The sequence below is a fragment of the Poecilia formosa genome, unplaced genomic scaffold (assembly GCF_000485575.1).
Source record: "Poecilia formosa unplaced genomic scaffold, Poecilia_formosa-5.1.2 Scaffold119, whole genome shotgun sequence".
NCBI lineage: Eukaryota > Metazoa > Chordata > Actinopteri > Cyprinodontiformes > Poeciliidae > Poecilia > Poecilia formosa.
The window spans coordinates 909693-924880 of record NW_006800058.1 but is presented as its reverse complement, the minus strand read 5'-3'; the positions used below and the strand labels follow the sequence as shown (position 1 = coordinate 924880).

Genomic DNA, 15188 nt, shown 5'->3' with positions numbered 1-15188 from the left:
AATTCAGAGAGAGTTAACCTGATTGAGCAAAACCAATGTGATTTTTGGATTCAGCAAATCAAAATGACCCTAAAACAGTTGAAAAACAACAGACAATTTTTTTTTGGCTGTTATTCTTAATTCTTGGAAACACCATAAATTTATTAGCGGCAATCCTCTGACACAATATTCATACACTTTACACTTTTTCACATGTTGTCATGTTACAACTACAAACTTTGATTAATTGAAAATTAAAGTGGCATACCAACACAAAGCAGTGCATGATTGTGAAATGGAAGGAAAATTATTCATGGTTTTCAAAATTTAGCAAAAATTTGCAAAGTGTGACATGCATTTACAATCTATAGTCTAATTCTTTGTTGGGGACATTGGAGTTTTTTTTTTTTCTTGCATTCCCTGGATTTTGACTTAACCATTCCTGAAAGATAATATTTTTGGACTAAACTGCCTCACTCATTGGGCAGATATTTTAGAAATTCATGGATAAGAATTCTAAACACTTCAATTGTCGCTTATACCTCTCATCCTTTGTTTTAATGCAAACGAGAGAATAGCCTTATTAGCTTTCCATCTGACAAGAATTAATTTATGTGGTATAAAATACCAGCACAGGACCAACTAAATAATAAAAGTATGTGAGGAACAAAAGCTTCCACTCCAACCTAATGTAAAATGCATTTGTTAGAGTAGGCAGAGCAGCAGAGAGCTCCTTTAGATCGTGTGTCATGGAGCCTCGAGAGGCCACCATACGCAGACAGCTCGTAAAATCAACCATTCCACAGGCGACGCGCAGAGAAACACCTTCACATACGCCAACATCAAACACCGGCTCCGGTGAAAATCTGTTAGTGGGTTGACCTCACAATGAAAGGTTTTCCTCTCATTTTAGGAACTCGGTTGTGACGTTTTGCAAAAAGATATTTAATGATCCCAATTATCTGCTTTTTTGACTACTTGTACTAGACATGTACCAGATAGATCGATGGATAGACAGACAGGTTTTTGTCTGTGGAGCCTTTTGTTTGTTTCTCCCGTCTTCTTCACATGTGATCACGTGTGGGAAGAGGAGATCGACTGACAGATTGGGGTCTCGTCTGCAGTGGGGGATTTGCTTTGGTCTTTCGGAGTGAGGAAGACGTTTTCGCCTGTGGATGTTCCAACCCTTACCTGTGATGATGGCGTGTGGGTAGCAGCCAAGAGACCCTGGATAAAAGTGGCTGAAATGAGCTTCCTCTGGCTATATGCGAGGTGTCAGTTGAGGTGGTTTGAGCATCTGATTCTGATGCCTCACCAATGACTCCCTTTGGATGTTTTCCAGTCATATCTCACCAGATAAACACCCAGGGCAGACCCAGAATTCACTTGAGGAACTCTGGACTGACCAGGAAATGTGTTGAGATTTCTCTCTTGAGAACAATGTCTGGACCTTAATCAGATTAGAAGAATAAATACCTGAATATAAAGTTCATATTTAGCGGGTTAGCAAGAAAACTAGTTTGCTAACTACTAATGTTATTGTTCTGTTTGAAGGCCTTTTTTGCTGTGGTTTCTTGAATGATGTCAGAGCCAGCTGGCCTGGCTGTTTGCTCTCTGTGTTGATATTTTTAGTAACAGAATCTGTCCTTTGGCAACAGCCCACCACTTTTCAGTAAAAATGTCCTGTCTGGAGGCCTGTACTGTAGTTCCTCCTCGCTGTGGTCTCTGGGGAGTGACTGTGTATCTGTTTCAGTTTGTCTCATTTGTCTGTCCTTACATGAGTTTTGGTGAGTAGCCTGTGTGAGAAAGAGAGATTTAAAGCCTCTGTAATCAAAGCCAGAGAACATGTGTTCTTTCCCAGATCCATCAGAATTTAGTCTAATCCACCAGCCCAGCAGACCCACAGCTCTACAGTATCATGGATGTTAGTCCGCTTTAATCGAACTCTAGTCCGTTTTCCTAGATAGTCCAGTTAGTTTGGACAGGTGTGATAAATTCAAACTCTGGTCCGCCTACAAACCTCGGTCTGGGTTCGGTGGTCGTGAACTCTGGTACGGTTCAAATGCATAAGTGACGGCCGGAGTCCGCACCAAAAGCAGGAAGTGGATGACAGTGCAGGGCATTCTGGGTAAATACAACCAAAACAAACACACCATTATAGCACTAGTGTGAGAAATGGCTCATGATCTTTTTATTAAAAACTGCTACAGGAGCTAATATCTGAAGCCACTCCATTTCATTCACATTTCATAAAGAAGGAAGTTGCACCCAGTGTCGTCTTAAAGAAGTTTTTGTGTTGTTTTGTTCAGTGGTTCTTAGTGCAAAGGGTTTGGATCTTTTGACTTAGTTGCAGTGGGAAGGAGAACAACAACAGCTGAAATGTAACAAATGTTATAATTTTGTTTGCAAATGGACCTGAGTTTTCCAGACTGGCAGGTGTGTGTGGTTCCAGAGTTCTGGTTTTCACGACACTTGTGTAAATCTGGTTGTGTGTGTTTGATGGGAAAGAAAATGTCTGGCAGTGATATTTTGCCTAAAGTGTTAAAGGAAGTTCTTCAATGCCGATGTTTGCCAACTTGTGTCTGCAGTCCTGAAGCAGTCACATGCTGCTGCCGGTATCTTCTGGTCTTTGAAAAATTTAAAGTTTTGTACATTTCTTTTATCACACAAAGGGAACCATTTCAACACTCCCTAAAATGTGCGGGTTGTGTAGCATTTTCATTTAGACTGATGCAAGATGTCCATAACACTGGAGACCAGGGCTTTCTGTGCACCGCAGGCTGATGCATGTCTGTCTGTTATGCATTCACGTGAAGTTTCTTGACGTGCAACCAGGGAACTCTCCGTTTGTGTTAGGCTTTTTTTTTTTAGCTTTCAAGTTGTGTTTTGATGTTTGTTGTTGTTTGGATGGTTGTTCCCAAAAGCTCCTTCGTTTCTAGGTTTCATAGTGAGAGAAGTATGGCTCCAAGCTGAGACAGGGCCTGGGTACATGGGAAAAATGTTGTACATTTTTACACTTTTTCTACTTCATACATAAACAGTCGAACTGGGTAAACTGGTTACCACAGAATCTTGATTGTGCTTATCTGATGATTTTATATTTTCCCCACACAACGTATCACTTTGTGTCATTTGATGTCCGAACGTTGCTATAAATTTTCAACATCGAAAGTTCCAAACATAGTTAACATAGAAAATGAGATCTGGCTCTCATTGGGGTTTTACCTGGTTAAATAAAAGTAATAATAAAATAAAAATAAATCGCGTGAAGGATTTCATGCTGTTGTTCTGCTCTTGAAGTTTTCCTCAAAAGGACCAGTTAAAATCTGAGCTCAGCAATTTTAAGTCCACACCATGCTACAGCTGCTGTTAAGTCTGCACACCTCAACTTCATGCAAACCGCAGCTGTGTTGCATAAAAAGTGATGAGATCAGTGTGGCGCTTGGCCTTCTTTCTAAAAATACTTCCCCTGATTCCAGTCCCAACGCTGAAGCGTGTTTAAACCATGCTGCACTGCTGTAGGGGTCCGACGAATTGATGATGTGATTTATTATCATATCTAACCAAAATGCATCTTCAGATATCACGACTTTCATCCTCAGAGAGACTTCTCCCAACCCTCTACCTGGTGTGACCTCCTGCTTCAGGATAATGTCTCATACCATAACCCTTCGCTTCAGCGAGCGCTCTTGGAGGTTTTCTGCATGTGGTCTCGTTGGACCACAGTTCAGACTGTACGTTTTCCACGTCACTGCGTTAGACGCGGTCTGATCTGGCCGGAGTGGTTGTGTAGAAAACACCGTCTCAATTTTGGTGGTGGAAGAAATACATAGACCTTGTGAATGATTCTGTTTAATCCCTGTGGGATCCTGGCTTCTGTCCGTCCTCTTGCCTTTAGTCCCTCGTCTCATCATTTTACATGTTTCTTTCCCTCCATCTTTCTGCCTTCACTATGGTCCCAGAGTTGCATTGTTGCTGTGTCACAGCACAGATGTAGGCGTCATGGTGGTTGCTGCAGTCGTCTGTAACCTTGGTAACTGCAGCCTCACCTTCTCAGGCTTTAACCCTTTCTTCATCACATGGTACCAAACGTATAGAAGCAGAATGTTCATGTTTTCCCTCCCAAACTGCTATCTTAACTTTTTGTGTGTGTTTGCGTGTGCAGTGACCCTGTTAATAAATACTAATGACAGGCAAATTAAACCACTCATCTGTCAGTTACATCTTTCTAGTTTCCAATGAATCTGTTCATGCTCTGCTGCATGGAAGACGGCATTTGAAACTAGGATACTCAGACTGATTTCATATCTGTCAATTTGACAACAATTAGGGCTTAATTTTTTCTTCTCATTTTCACAGCTTCCATGAACTCTTTTTAACATTTTGGGAGCTACAGTTTGCCAAAAATAAAACAAAAAAATATAAAAGCTTTTATATGTGAGAATTAGGATTATAAAAATTTGACAAGATCATCACATGTGCCCAGTATTGTGTTGTAACATTATCAGGTGTGAACTGATTTTAGGGTTAGGATTAAGATTAGGGTTAGGTTATAAAAACAAATGAAATATGAAGGCAAGTCAATGTAAAGTCCTTGAGAAGATAGAAAGATGTGTTTGCATGTGTGTGTGTATCTTCTCCTGTCTGCTCTGTGTTCTAGCGCTTCCTCTGTGCCACTGCAACACAGACATTTGTTTCCGTAACACCCAACCGTTTGACCTTAGCAACTAACATCCCGATTCATGCCTTAGCAACAGGGCAAGATTTGCGCTGTCATGGAAACTGTAACAAATCTGTCAGTTAATTCAGTTGCTAGGTGATGAGGATGAATGGTTAGTTTGCCAAGTCAGACTCCGGTGTGATCAGATCTCTTCAGCCTCTCAGTGACTCGACATGCCGATACTAGACGAGGCTTCCTTGTCTAGTATCGACAAGGATACTAGACAGATCCATCATCTGTTCAAAACAGATGATGGATTTTTAATTTTCCTTCTTATTTTTATTCCTCACTTTCATTGTGCAGATGACATTTTCTAAAATATAGAAAGTTATTGCTTATTTACTGTATATCGGTGAAATAATCTTGATTTCTGTGTAGACGGTATGCTTTTATAGTTCATTCTTCTATTGCCTCTGTTAACACGACTTATAAATCATAGCCCATTACATGACTTAGTGCTTTGTGTGGGTGGGTTAAATTCAGACAGGAAACACTGAAAAGCAGGAAAAGGGGAAAAATGAAAAGGAAAACAGGACATGTTTTTCTGAAAAGGAAAACATAAATTTTATGAGGCTTTATGTCGGTGTGTGTGTTTTAGTTTGATATGTATTTTAGTTTCAGAATGTCTAGAATGTGACAGCATTCTAGTGGACACTCTGCGGATTGTCACTGTCTGACTGTCTGACATTCAGCAGTTTCAAACGTTTCCTTGTGAATCTTGGCAGCATAAAAATGTTGATAATTGATTCAAAGGAGGATGGAAATTTAAAAACGTATGTAAAAAAATTTTTTGTCCGTTTTTCATCATGCATTTAGATTTTTTATTTATTTTTTTTGCTAAATGTCAGATTCTTCTACAATTGTTAAGGAGTTGCCTTAACTCTATCAGCTCAGTGAAGTTTGTGCACTCTCTATCTGGTCTTATAAGGCCATGAAAATTTCTGTTAGCAGTTTGTCAAAGGCGATGAAGGGAGCACAGCAAACACATGCTGTGGTGGACTATTGCGCAGGGCATTCTGGGAAAATACTGCCAAAACAAACATGACAGTCTAGCACTAGAGGGAGAAATGGTTCGTGGTTTTATATCAAAGCTAAAAAGAAATCCTACGACCACTAACTTCTGACTCCACTTCATTTTAATTTGAATTTAGTGAAGAAGGACGTAAGGCTCAGTGTCTTAAAATCACTGAGCCTCTGATAAGGATTTCAGACCTTCTGAAATCATTATCAATTTTAAGATTTTTAGTCTTAAAAATCAAACAGTGATTTTTAAGACTATGACATATTTCTCATTTAAGCTTCTTTCAAGACTAATTTGTCTGACTGGAGTCCTTTGTAATGTTTTACCTTTTCTGAATAAAACTCATTCAGATTCTTGTGCCTCTATGCGGTGATTCCTCATTTTCAGGTTGGAATCCTCTGAGCTTTATTTTCTTCTCGTCTCCTGAAACTTTGTGATGTTAGAAACTTGCAGGATGTTTAAATCCCGGCTCCCTAAGTTTTTTTTTTGTTGTTTTTTTTTTTTCATGGTAGTTTGTTTTCATGCTCCTCCAGCACTGATTTCCATACACACACACACACAGTAGCACCAGATGGGAATAGTGTGTTCTCATCTAGTTGTTTATCTCCTATGGAGTCTGAGAGGCCTGGTAATAACAGGGAAACAGGAAGAGAACCATCATAAATGCAGAGATCAAACACACACACACACACACACACACTCACACACACTTGGCTGTAACTCGGGTCCCATGGCTCTCGCTCCAGCAGTGAGCTCATTAAAATGTGCAAGACGACTCCGCTCGTCCTCATGCTTTCTCATCCCTTCTCAGACTCTTCCTGTTTCTTTTCTTTCCCACGTCATCCTTCTTCTTCACACACCCTCTTACTGATCTGGAATCACAGTGAATCAGGTTCTCCAAACACACACACGCACACACATACGCACACACACTGCTCAAAATGCTGCTGAAGTTGCATGTGCAATTGATTGGTGTGCATGGTGAATACCTCCTAGCATGTCTGTGTCTACAAATGTGTGTGTGTGTTCAGGCCGGGCTGGTTCTGCTGGAGGAATGGTTGCCGGGTAGAACGAGAGGAAAGAAGGAAGAATTTGTTAATTATGAAAGAGGGATTTCTCTCAAATAGTTCCGTGTGTGTGTGTGTGTGTGTGTGTGTGTGTGTGTGTGTGCGTGTGTGTGTGTGTGTGTGTGTGGTATCTCAGGGTATGGGGTAGCTTAAGTGAGAGCATATTTTGTGGTTGTTTTAATCAGACGGCTGCTGGTTAGAATGAGCAGACCAGCTGCTGTGGCAGATCAATGACTGTAGTGGAGATTTTTGAGGTGCTAATGAGCAAGGCACTCATGAAATACCAGACAGTGTGTTTTAAATTAAAACAATAACTTGTGAATTTGAATTAGTGATTTTTTTTATTTTATTTTATTAAGGGGACTATGCATATTAATCAACAGGAATATGTCATGTAAATATGCCAGAGTTAGCTGGAGAGGCTAATTTTCATCTGGTTTACGTACTGTACCTTTAAGAGCTGGTGTCCTGTCATATGAAGGTTCTGCTAATGAACCATCATTTGATTCCGGTGTGTTAAACAAGGGAAAGAAAACCTTTCAGCCTTTGCTTTGGACACCACTGTTGATGATGATGATGGCCCATTTAATAAATATGAATGCATTAATATTTTTGTAGGACTTTATTTCATGTCTGTGGTAGACTGCAGATAACATTATGCTCATGGTTATTTACGATACAGTGAACCATTGGTTTTAGGGAGGACAACCACCGACAGACCCCTTCTGAAACCACTTTGATTTGCCAATTTTAATTATTCAAACACCAAATATATTTTATTATGTACAGTGAAAACCATCTTAGCATTACTGCAGAAGCTAATATCTACAGTCCGTCTTACCTTCAGCTCTTATTGTCCATTTTTTCTGTTCCAGTCATTTACATCTCTTATCCTGAATGGTAAACGGCACTGGAAGTCTGATGAATGAGTTCTGTTCTCATAACCCATGATGCTTTGCATGAATTATGTGGGCAATTTCTCACCCACCATTATTAAATCTCTGTTGGGGCTCTGAGTGTGCTGACAATAACTTGTCATCCAGCAGCAAATTACAGTCGAGCTCGTTGAGGGTGTTGATTTTAGAGCCGGTGCATCTTTCTTGGTCACCACTTGCTCAGTCTGTGGTTCTGTAGAACCGGCAGACAGCAGCACCAGTCAGTCCCTCCAGGAGTTTACGACTGTTTTTGTGATTTCTTCCGATCAGAGTCGCTGGTTTTGTGGTGCTGCTTCAGAAATATTTTGTGATTTTTTTTAATAATTAAATTCTGTCTGAAATGTACATGAAAAACAAAACAAAAGCACAAGGAGACAGACTGGACATAAAAAAAACATCTTTTATATCAATCACGGACAGTAACTTGACATCAAGAAAGGCTCAGATAGCAATGTAGAAGAAGTAATACTGCCACCTGCAGGTAGGAGTTAGCATTTCTGTGAAAAATTTGCAATAAATTCATGATTATGCATTGATTAGCTCAAAAAATGGGCGGATTTGTTGATTTTGTGTGAATTTCCACAATCGCAGAATCATGAAAAACTGGTTGTACCGACCGGGGTTCCAGCAGTTTCCAGTTCACACTTTGTTTCAGCCTCAGTGGATCTGTAACAACTTGTACTCATGTTCAGTTGTTTGAAATTAAGAGTTAGTTTGGTTGGATGAACTCAGTGTCTCCTCTTCTCTGACCTTATCTGAATGTCTTGTACTTTCTTATTGTTCTGATATTGATCAAACCAATGAGTGCTGTCAGTCCTGATCACTAAAGTAAATAGGTCGCCACCATGTTGAGTTAAAAGTCATCCAACAACCAACTCTGTTGGTAAATGTTTTTATATAGTTGGACCTTTACTGCACTTCTAACTCGGACCCTCAGTGTCACAGAAAACAATCCACTATAAATTCAAACTTGCTGGACCAAATTCTTGATTTTAAAGAAAAGAAAAAATACATGAACCATTAAATGCATCAAATTAGTGACATTTGTGACTGTTATGAGTTAATAAACTACAGAAGGTTTGAGACTATTGCAGTCAACAGTTGGTAAACAGATTAGGTGTAAACTTCTGGTTTTGCTCTGGAACCCTTGACTTTAAAAAGGTTTCACAGCTTAGACTTTGCTTTTCAAGAAGCAGGTTTTCTCCCCTTTTTTGTGCAAGAAGAAAATCTGAAGCTTTTTCTTATCTCTTATTTGCTTGCGTGAGATCAAGTTTCCCCAGGTTTATTTAAAGTCACTGAGCCATTCTAGTGGCTCTGTGGTGCTGCTCAGATCTAAATGCTTCTGTCTGCACTCCCACTGACACTGCTGGCATGAGGCTCATACATGTCAAACAATATTAGCATTTTACACTTTTTTAGGATCATCAGGGTGAAAGGTACCACATGTTACAAATATGTAAGTAGGCCTATGACTGTTGTATAAAAAGTAGGTCCAAGACTTTAACCTGTTATACTTAAATGTCCCCATAGATTTTTTTTTAACACAATTTTTATATATATATATATACGGGGTTTTGAATTTAAAATATTTTTTATTTTGTTCATACATACAGTTTGATCAAAATGCAGTTAATTAATTACAGACACTGCAATTAACTCCACTAAAACTTTGAATCAAGTCTCATAGTAAAAACAAACTTGGCAGTTTATAAGATGCTTGATCGTATTATTATTGCATCGTCATCAGAAATTGAGTCGTTTTCCAGTTTTAATGTAGCATGTAACACCTGGAGGAAACCTGCTTGTTGCTTTAATCAGAACTTTCCACTGCATGTTTCACCTAAAGTTTGGATCATTTTATTGTTCTTGAGCTGTGTGCAGTACAACTCTTAGCCTTAGCTCTCCTCAGAAATAATCTGAAAAAAAAAGTAACATGTCCAACTTTACTGTGGCTGCTGCAGCTCTGAGCACCTTGTTTGGAAGTCAGCGGTGTCTGCCATCCATTGAATCAAACTCTCTGCTCAGCTTTTTTCCATATAGACCTATTCTCCTAAAATAGACTTGTGTTTACAGTAGCAGGTTAGCCACACTTGAAAGCGGGTCTCTGGGTGCAGCAGCCCCCTCACGGGACACTGCTTTATTTGGGCGAAGCCGGGAGTGTGTGTAGCGTCTCCACGATGGCCGATCTCTCTCTTGCATAAATGCTGAGTGTAAAAGGAAACAAAAGCTCTTTAGCTGTCAGTCTGTTTGAAATGTGCGATGACTTTATGAGTCTTGTCTTTACACAGCGTGCTAACAATTTAATGCAAGGTTTGACCTGAGATTTGTGGTCGGTGGAACTAAAACAGGCCTTTTGTGGTAAACGAACAGTAGAATACTTTTTCTGCATTTGTGTGTGTCTGTCTGTGTGTGTGTGTGTGTGTGTGTGTGTGTGTGTGTGTGTGTGTGTGTCCTGTTCTGATTCCTGCTTGTCTTTTCCATCCAGGGGCGACCAGAGACATCGGTTCAGCTCTTACCAGGATGTGCATGAGACATCGCAGCATTGAGGCCAAACTTCGCCAATTCACGAAGTAAGACGTCTTGTTTCTTTCTGTTCCCGGCGTCACTGGTCATACACAGTTCATCTGTCGGAACAAAAACGTCTCATGCTGTTGTCTTGTCTTGCTGAATGAATGGTGTCTGCTGCATTGCTTACCCCCTCCACATTTCAAGGATTGTATTTGAGTACAACCACTGGTATGCATCATACACCACTCAGGAAGCCTCTCCGAGAGTCTACTCCTACCCACCACTTTCCTCTGTGTTCATTCTCCATACTTCTTAATGACTTTTCCACAACAAAAAGCCATTACATTAATGACTGTGGTCATTAACTGTCGATATGGTTGTGCAGGAAAAAAAAGTTAGGCTAAGTCAGTCCAAAATATTGTTGCAATCCCGATTACCTAAAGGTGCCTTGCAAAGACACTCATACCCATAACCCATATTACTCGTACGATTTCACATTTCCTCTCAAACATGTGTTTTATTAATTATCTGAGCCAGACTAATAAAGTAATATCATAGTAATTGCCTAACTTTGACAAAAAAATGAAACATGAAGAGTTTTGTTAAAATCTTGTTACCAATGCTGCTACCCTACAAGCAGTGATAAACCACATAGACTGTTGTCCGACTCAACACATTTAGACAATTGTGAAGAATTTCTCTTCTTCTGTTTTACTGATGCCACTAGTGATTGATGCCTTCCATCTGTCCATGTCTGCGTCTCCTCTAGTGCTCTGATGGAGAGTCTGATCACTCCTCTCCAGGATAAGATTGAAGACTGGAAGAAGACTGCCAACCAGCTGGATAAGGACCACGCCAAAGGTGAAACATGAAACCAGCTGAATGTGCTAATTCATGAAGCCTTATCTGTTGGTTTGGGACTTAAGCTTGGTACAAACAGCAATATTTTAAAATTGTCAGCCAATTTTGAAAACATAAGAGAGCCCTCACATGACGATAAGAAATCATTGGTGTAGTAACTTTGGTCCATCTATGTGAACAGATTTCACTCACCATGAGTTGTTGTGGAACCTGTCTTACAAGCAGATCCTGGTTTCCTTTAGGGTTCTTCAAATATTACTTACAGCAGGTTCACTAATGTTTAATTACATCAGTTTCACAGCTTCTTTTCTTTTTACATGGTTTTGTGAGGATACTGAACATCAGCCTAAAAAAGATAATTTAATTTCTTCGAATTATTTTGTTTGACAGAAAATTCCTCTAATTAGTAAGAGTTGGTAATGAGTCAGTATGTCCAATGCTGATCTTTCTTATTATTTTTCCCTCCTAAATACGGAAAATGCCGTGGCAGACCAGGTCAGTTCAGCCAGGTTAATATTATTTATATATGGATAGATCACATTTTTGTAAGTTGTGCAATCAACATTTCTGTAGAATGTCTAAAGAGATGGTCTAACTACAACCACACTTGTTCTAACCTTGATTTCCAACTATGGATTCTGACACCAAATTTTTATCTTTCTCTCTTTCTCAAACTAACAAATATCCCCTTCTAACATTTATGGTTTCTGTCAAATAGTTTGATTATGAGTAGACTTAAATGAGAATCTTTAGCTTGTGTCCAACTGTAATTTTTTTCCTTTCAGGCAGTGAAAAGACAACAGGCTTGTGTCGGATCAGTTCACAGACTCAGTTCTGCTAAAGCTAACATGTGAAGCGCGAGGAAAGTTAATTTCACCCTGAGGCTTTGCATTCCCATGTAAAAGCATCTCTGTTTCTCCTCTTTCAAGAGTACAAAAGGTCACGCCACGAGATCAAGAAGAAGTCATCTGACACCATCAAGCTGCAGAAGAAGGCTCGTAAAGGTAACCAGAAGTGATGCTCTGGATCTGATCTCGGTCATGATCTTTATGTGGAACTTTGGAAAAGCAAGTTTCTTTGTTTTTTTTTGTTTTTTTTCAGCCTTGCTTTTTCTGGGATCCTACCACTATTCACCAGAGCTTTATCAAAATAAAGGAATACATTTATTTTAACTGACTCAATATTAAAGGGGCAGCATCAGGTGATATCGGCTTTTTTGAGCTCTGCGTCATGTTAAAATGATATTCCCTCATCAAAAACAAGCGTGGAGTGTTGCTTTGATTCCTTCATCCATGTTTGAGAAATCCCTTAATCTCCATGGCAACCATTCAGTTGTACAATGGAAATAGCCCTATCTTTGAGGCGCAGCTCCTCCTCTGAGCTTCACCCTTACAGGGCAGCTCTCCCCCGCTCAGCTCCTTCAGACTAGCCAGCAGCAATTAGCAACACCTGGTGGAACTGCACATCTGTTGAGCTCATTATATGAGCTACTTTTTAGTGTAACACTTGTGAAAATGTTGTTAAAATGGGTTAACAGTGGAGCCATGTTGGGATGACTTCATGGAGGCAGAGTTTCAGAAAGAGCAGGAGTTTTTAAAAAGACAGAGGCCCAATTTCAAGATGTTAAGTTACAAAGTCAAATTTCATTTGTTATATTTAATAATTATAGATGTTGTTTGCTCTATAAATTGGACTATGAGCCCATAAAACACATAGCACTGTCTCTTTAAGCTGCTCTTGTTATCAAAAAACAGGAAGCAGAAACCAAAATTTCCAACTGAAGTGATTGTGAGTTTGAACGATAGAAATAAAATCATTGGTTGGTTTATGCTGCCATCTGGTGACTACTGATAATATTGCAACTCCTAGTATTTAATCTGTGACGTTTCTTCAATGGAATTTAAGAAACAATAAATATTTCTATATGATATATTTATGTTGTTTGTATTTCATGATGACTTTTATATTTTTTATGGAGTATTTATATTTTTTTCAATGATAACAGCATTACTTTTTTTTATTTTTGAACAAAACAGCTCTCTATATTGATTTAGTATTTTAAATTTATGAATTTATTTCGGACATTCCACCAAGAGAGAAAAAGAAAAAAAAACATATCAAATTAAAGGTAATAATAATTGCGTTTAAAATAATGTATCACCTTTGTTTTGTTTTTCTCTTGGTGGAATGTCTGAGATAAATTCATAGATTCAAAATATCATAGCGAGAGCTAAATAAACAACAACAACAAAAAAAACCCCAGAAAAATACTGTTATTAATAACTAACTAATAAATACTCCATAATATAAATGTCACTATAAAATACATACATCATTGTTGATAATGGTTCTACACAGAACCAGACCTGTGTAACCTGATAACTGAACAGTCATGTGTGAGTTTTGTCCCAGCTGAAGCCTGGTGATATATTTGGTTCTGGATTCATTTTTGGTTGTTGCTGCATTGTTTTGCTCTAACCTGCTGCACTGCGGCTGTCCTGATGGCTTCTTTGTACTAACCTTAACAATAAGTTCTGCTATTTATGCTCTCTCCCTCTCTCTCTCTCTCTGTCTCCCTTTTTCTTCTTTTTTCCCCCCAATTTTGCTTCTATTTTTGCTGCCCCACCCCTCCCCGCTCTTACCTGCCACCGTCTCTCTGTCCCTCCGTCCCTGTGGCATTTTGTCTCCCTGTAATAGAGATGCAGGGTAAGTATCGGTCTGTCACTCACCGCTGCTCTGCGGCATCAGTCTCTTTGTCATCCTGTCTGTCGTTGTTTTAGACGTGAGAGCAGAGGGTTTGATTTGACTTTGTCACTTTAGATGAGCGATGAAACTTTTGTGGCTCAAAGGAGTCAGAATAAACCTTCTGCTCAAACCTCAGAGTTTAAGTGGAAGAAATTAGCCAACAGTCTGGTGTCATTTTATCAAATTATCTTTATTTATAACTGATAAGAGAAAACAGCCTTTTTTCTTACTTAGATCACCACAAAAAAAAATGTAAGAACATTTTTTTGTTGCATCATGTTCCTGGGCTACAAACAAAATACATTGTTTTCCTTTTCCTTAAGAACAAAGCTAACTTAGAGAAAACTAAATTCTGATGGGTTCTTTACATCACGAGTAAATGTTGTAGAGATGAACAAACGTAGCTATGAAGAGAAAAAGTAAGACTTTAAACTGAAAATGAATGCGATTGGTCCTCCAGACCACACTATTTCTGTAATTTAGCTTAGCTGATAAACATTAGCATTAACACAGATTACTGTGTCCTCTCACACTTTGGTTGCCCTGACCTTCAAATGGAAAACATTTCTAGAGAACTGCAGTCTCTAAACAACTTTCTTCGAAGTTTCGGTCCCCTGAGGATGGATTAGAGTTCATCCTCTATAGCAGCTCGTCTTTGTTGCCTGATGTAACAGAACTTCCTCCTTGACTCCTTCGTGACTTTTGTATCTCGTGTTATTAGAGCTTTGTAGTGACACTGCAGGCTTTCTGCTGTCATGCTGCCACTCCTTTGCTACTCTCTCTTTCATTACATCCCTGATAGTACTGACATCTGCACTGATTTGTGTTGCATGCTGTAACACTACAGAGGCTCATTTCATGTCTTACTTTCTATGCATTGCATTTCACTTTTACTCTTCTAGCCAGCAAACAGCATCTGGATTTTCTGTTATGTTTTGGCTCTACACCACGGGGCGTTGTTTGTAAAGATACGGCAAAAAATTACGATTTGGGTTATTTGTCCTGCCTTAACGGAATAAGATGGTGTTATTTATAATATATATATATATATATATATATATCATTTATGAATAAATAGTTAGGAAGATAAATATTTAGGTTGCTAAGTATTTAGATCAAAGCTAAATATTTAGTTAGCAAGCTAAACTTTAGCTCGCTAACTAAATACTGTATATAGTTACCAAGCTAAATCCATAGTTCGCCAGCTAAATATTTAGTTAATGCTTATTATTCAGATTGCTAGCTAAATATTCCGATTGAAGCTAAATATTCTGTTTGTTAACTAAATATTTAGTTTGTAAACTAAGTCTGCAGTTTCTAATTAAATATTTAGTTTTAATCCGGGTCATTTT

General features: G+C 38.8%; 1 protein-coding gene across 2 annotated transcripts in view; it reads left to right on the top strand.

Annotated features, from left to right (window-relative positions):
• LOC103143990 (MTSS1-like protein) overlaps positions 1-15188 on the top strand; it is a 51627-nt gene that overhangs the window by 13497 nt on the left and 22942 nt on the right. Inside the window, exons 3-6 of one of the 2 annotated variants that reach the window (XM_016675682.1) lie at positions 10208-10292; positions 11000-11091; positions 12021-12095; positions 13789-13797. In XM_016675682.1, coding sequence (XP_016531168.1) covers positions 10208-10292; positions 11000-11091; positions 12021-12095; positions 13789-13797 — 261 coding nt within the window. The remainder of the gene's footprint in view (positions 1-10207; positions 10293-10999; positions 11092-12020; positions 12096-13788; positions 13798-15188) is intronic. The other variant, XM_016675683.1, reaches the window with a different exon arrangement.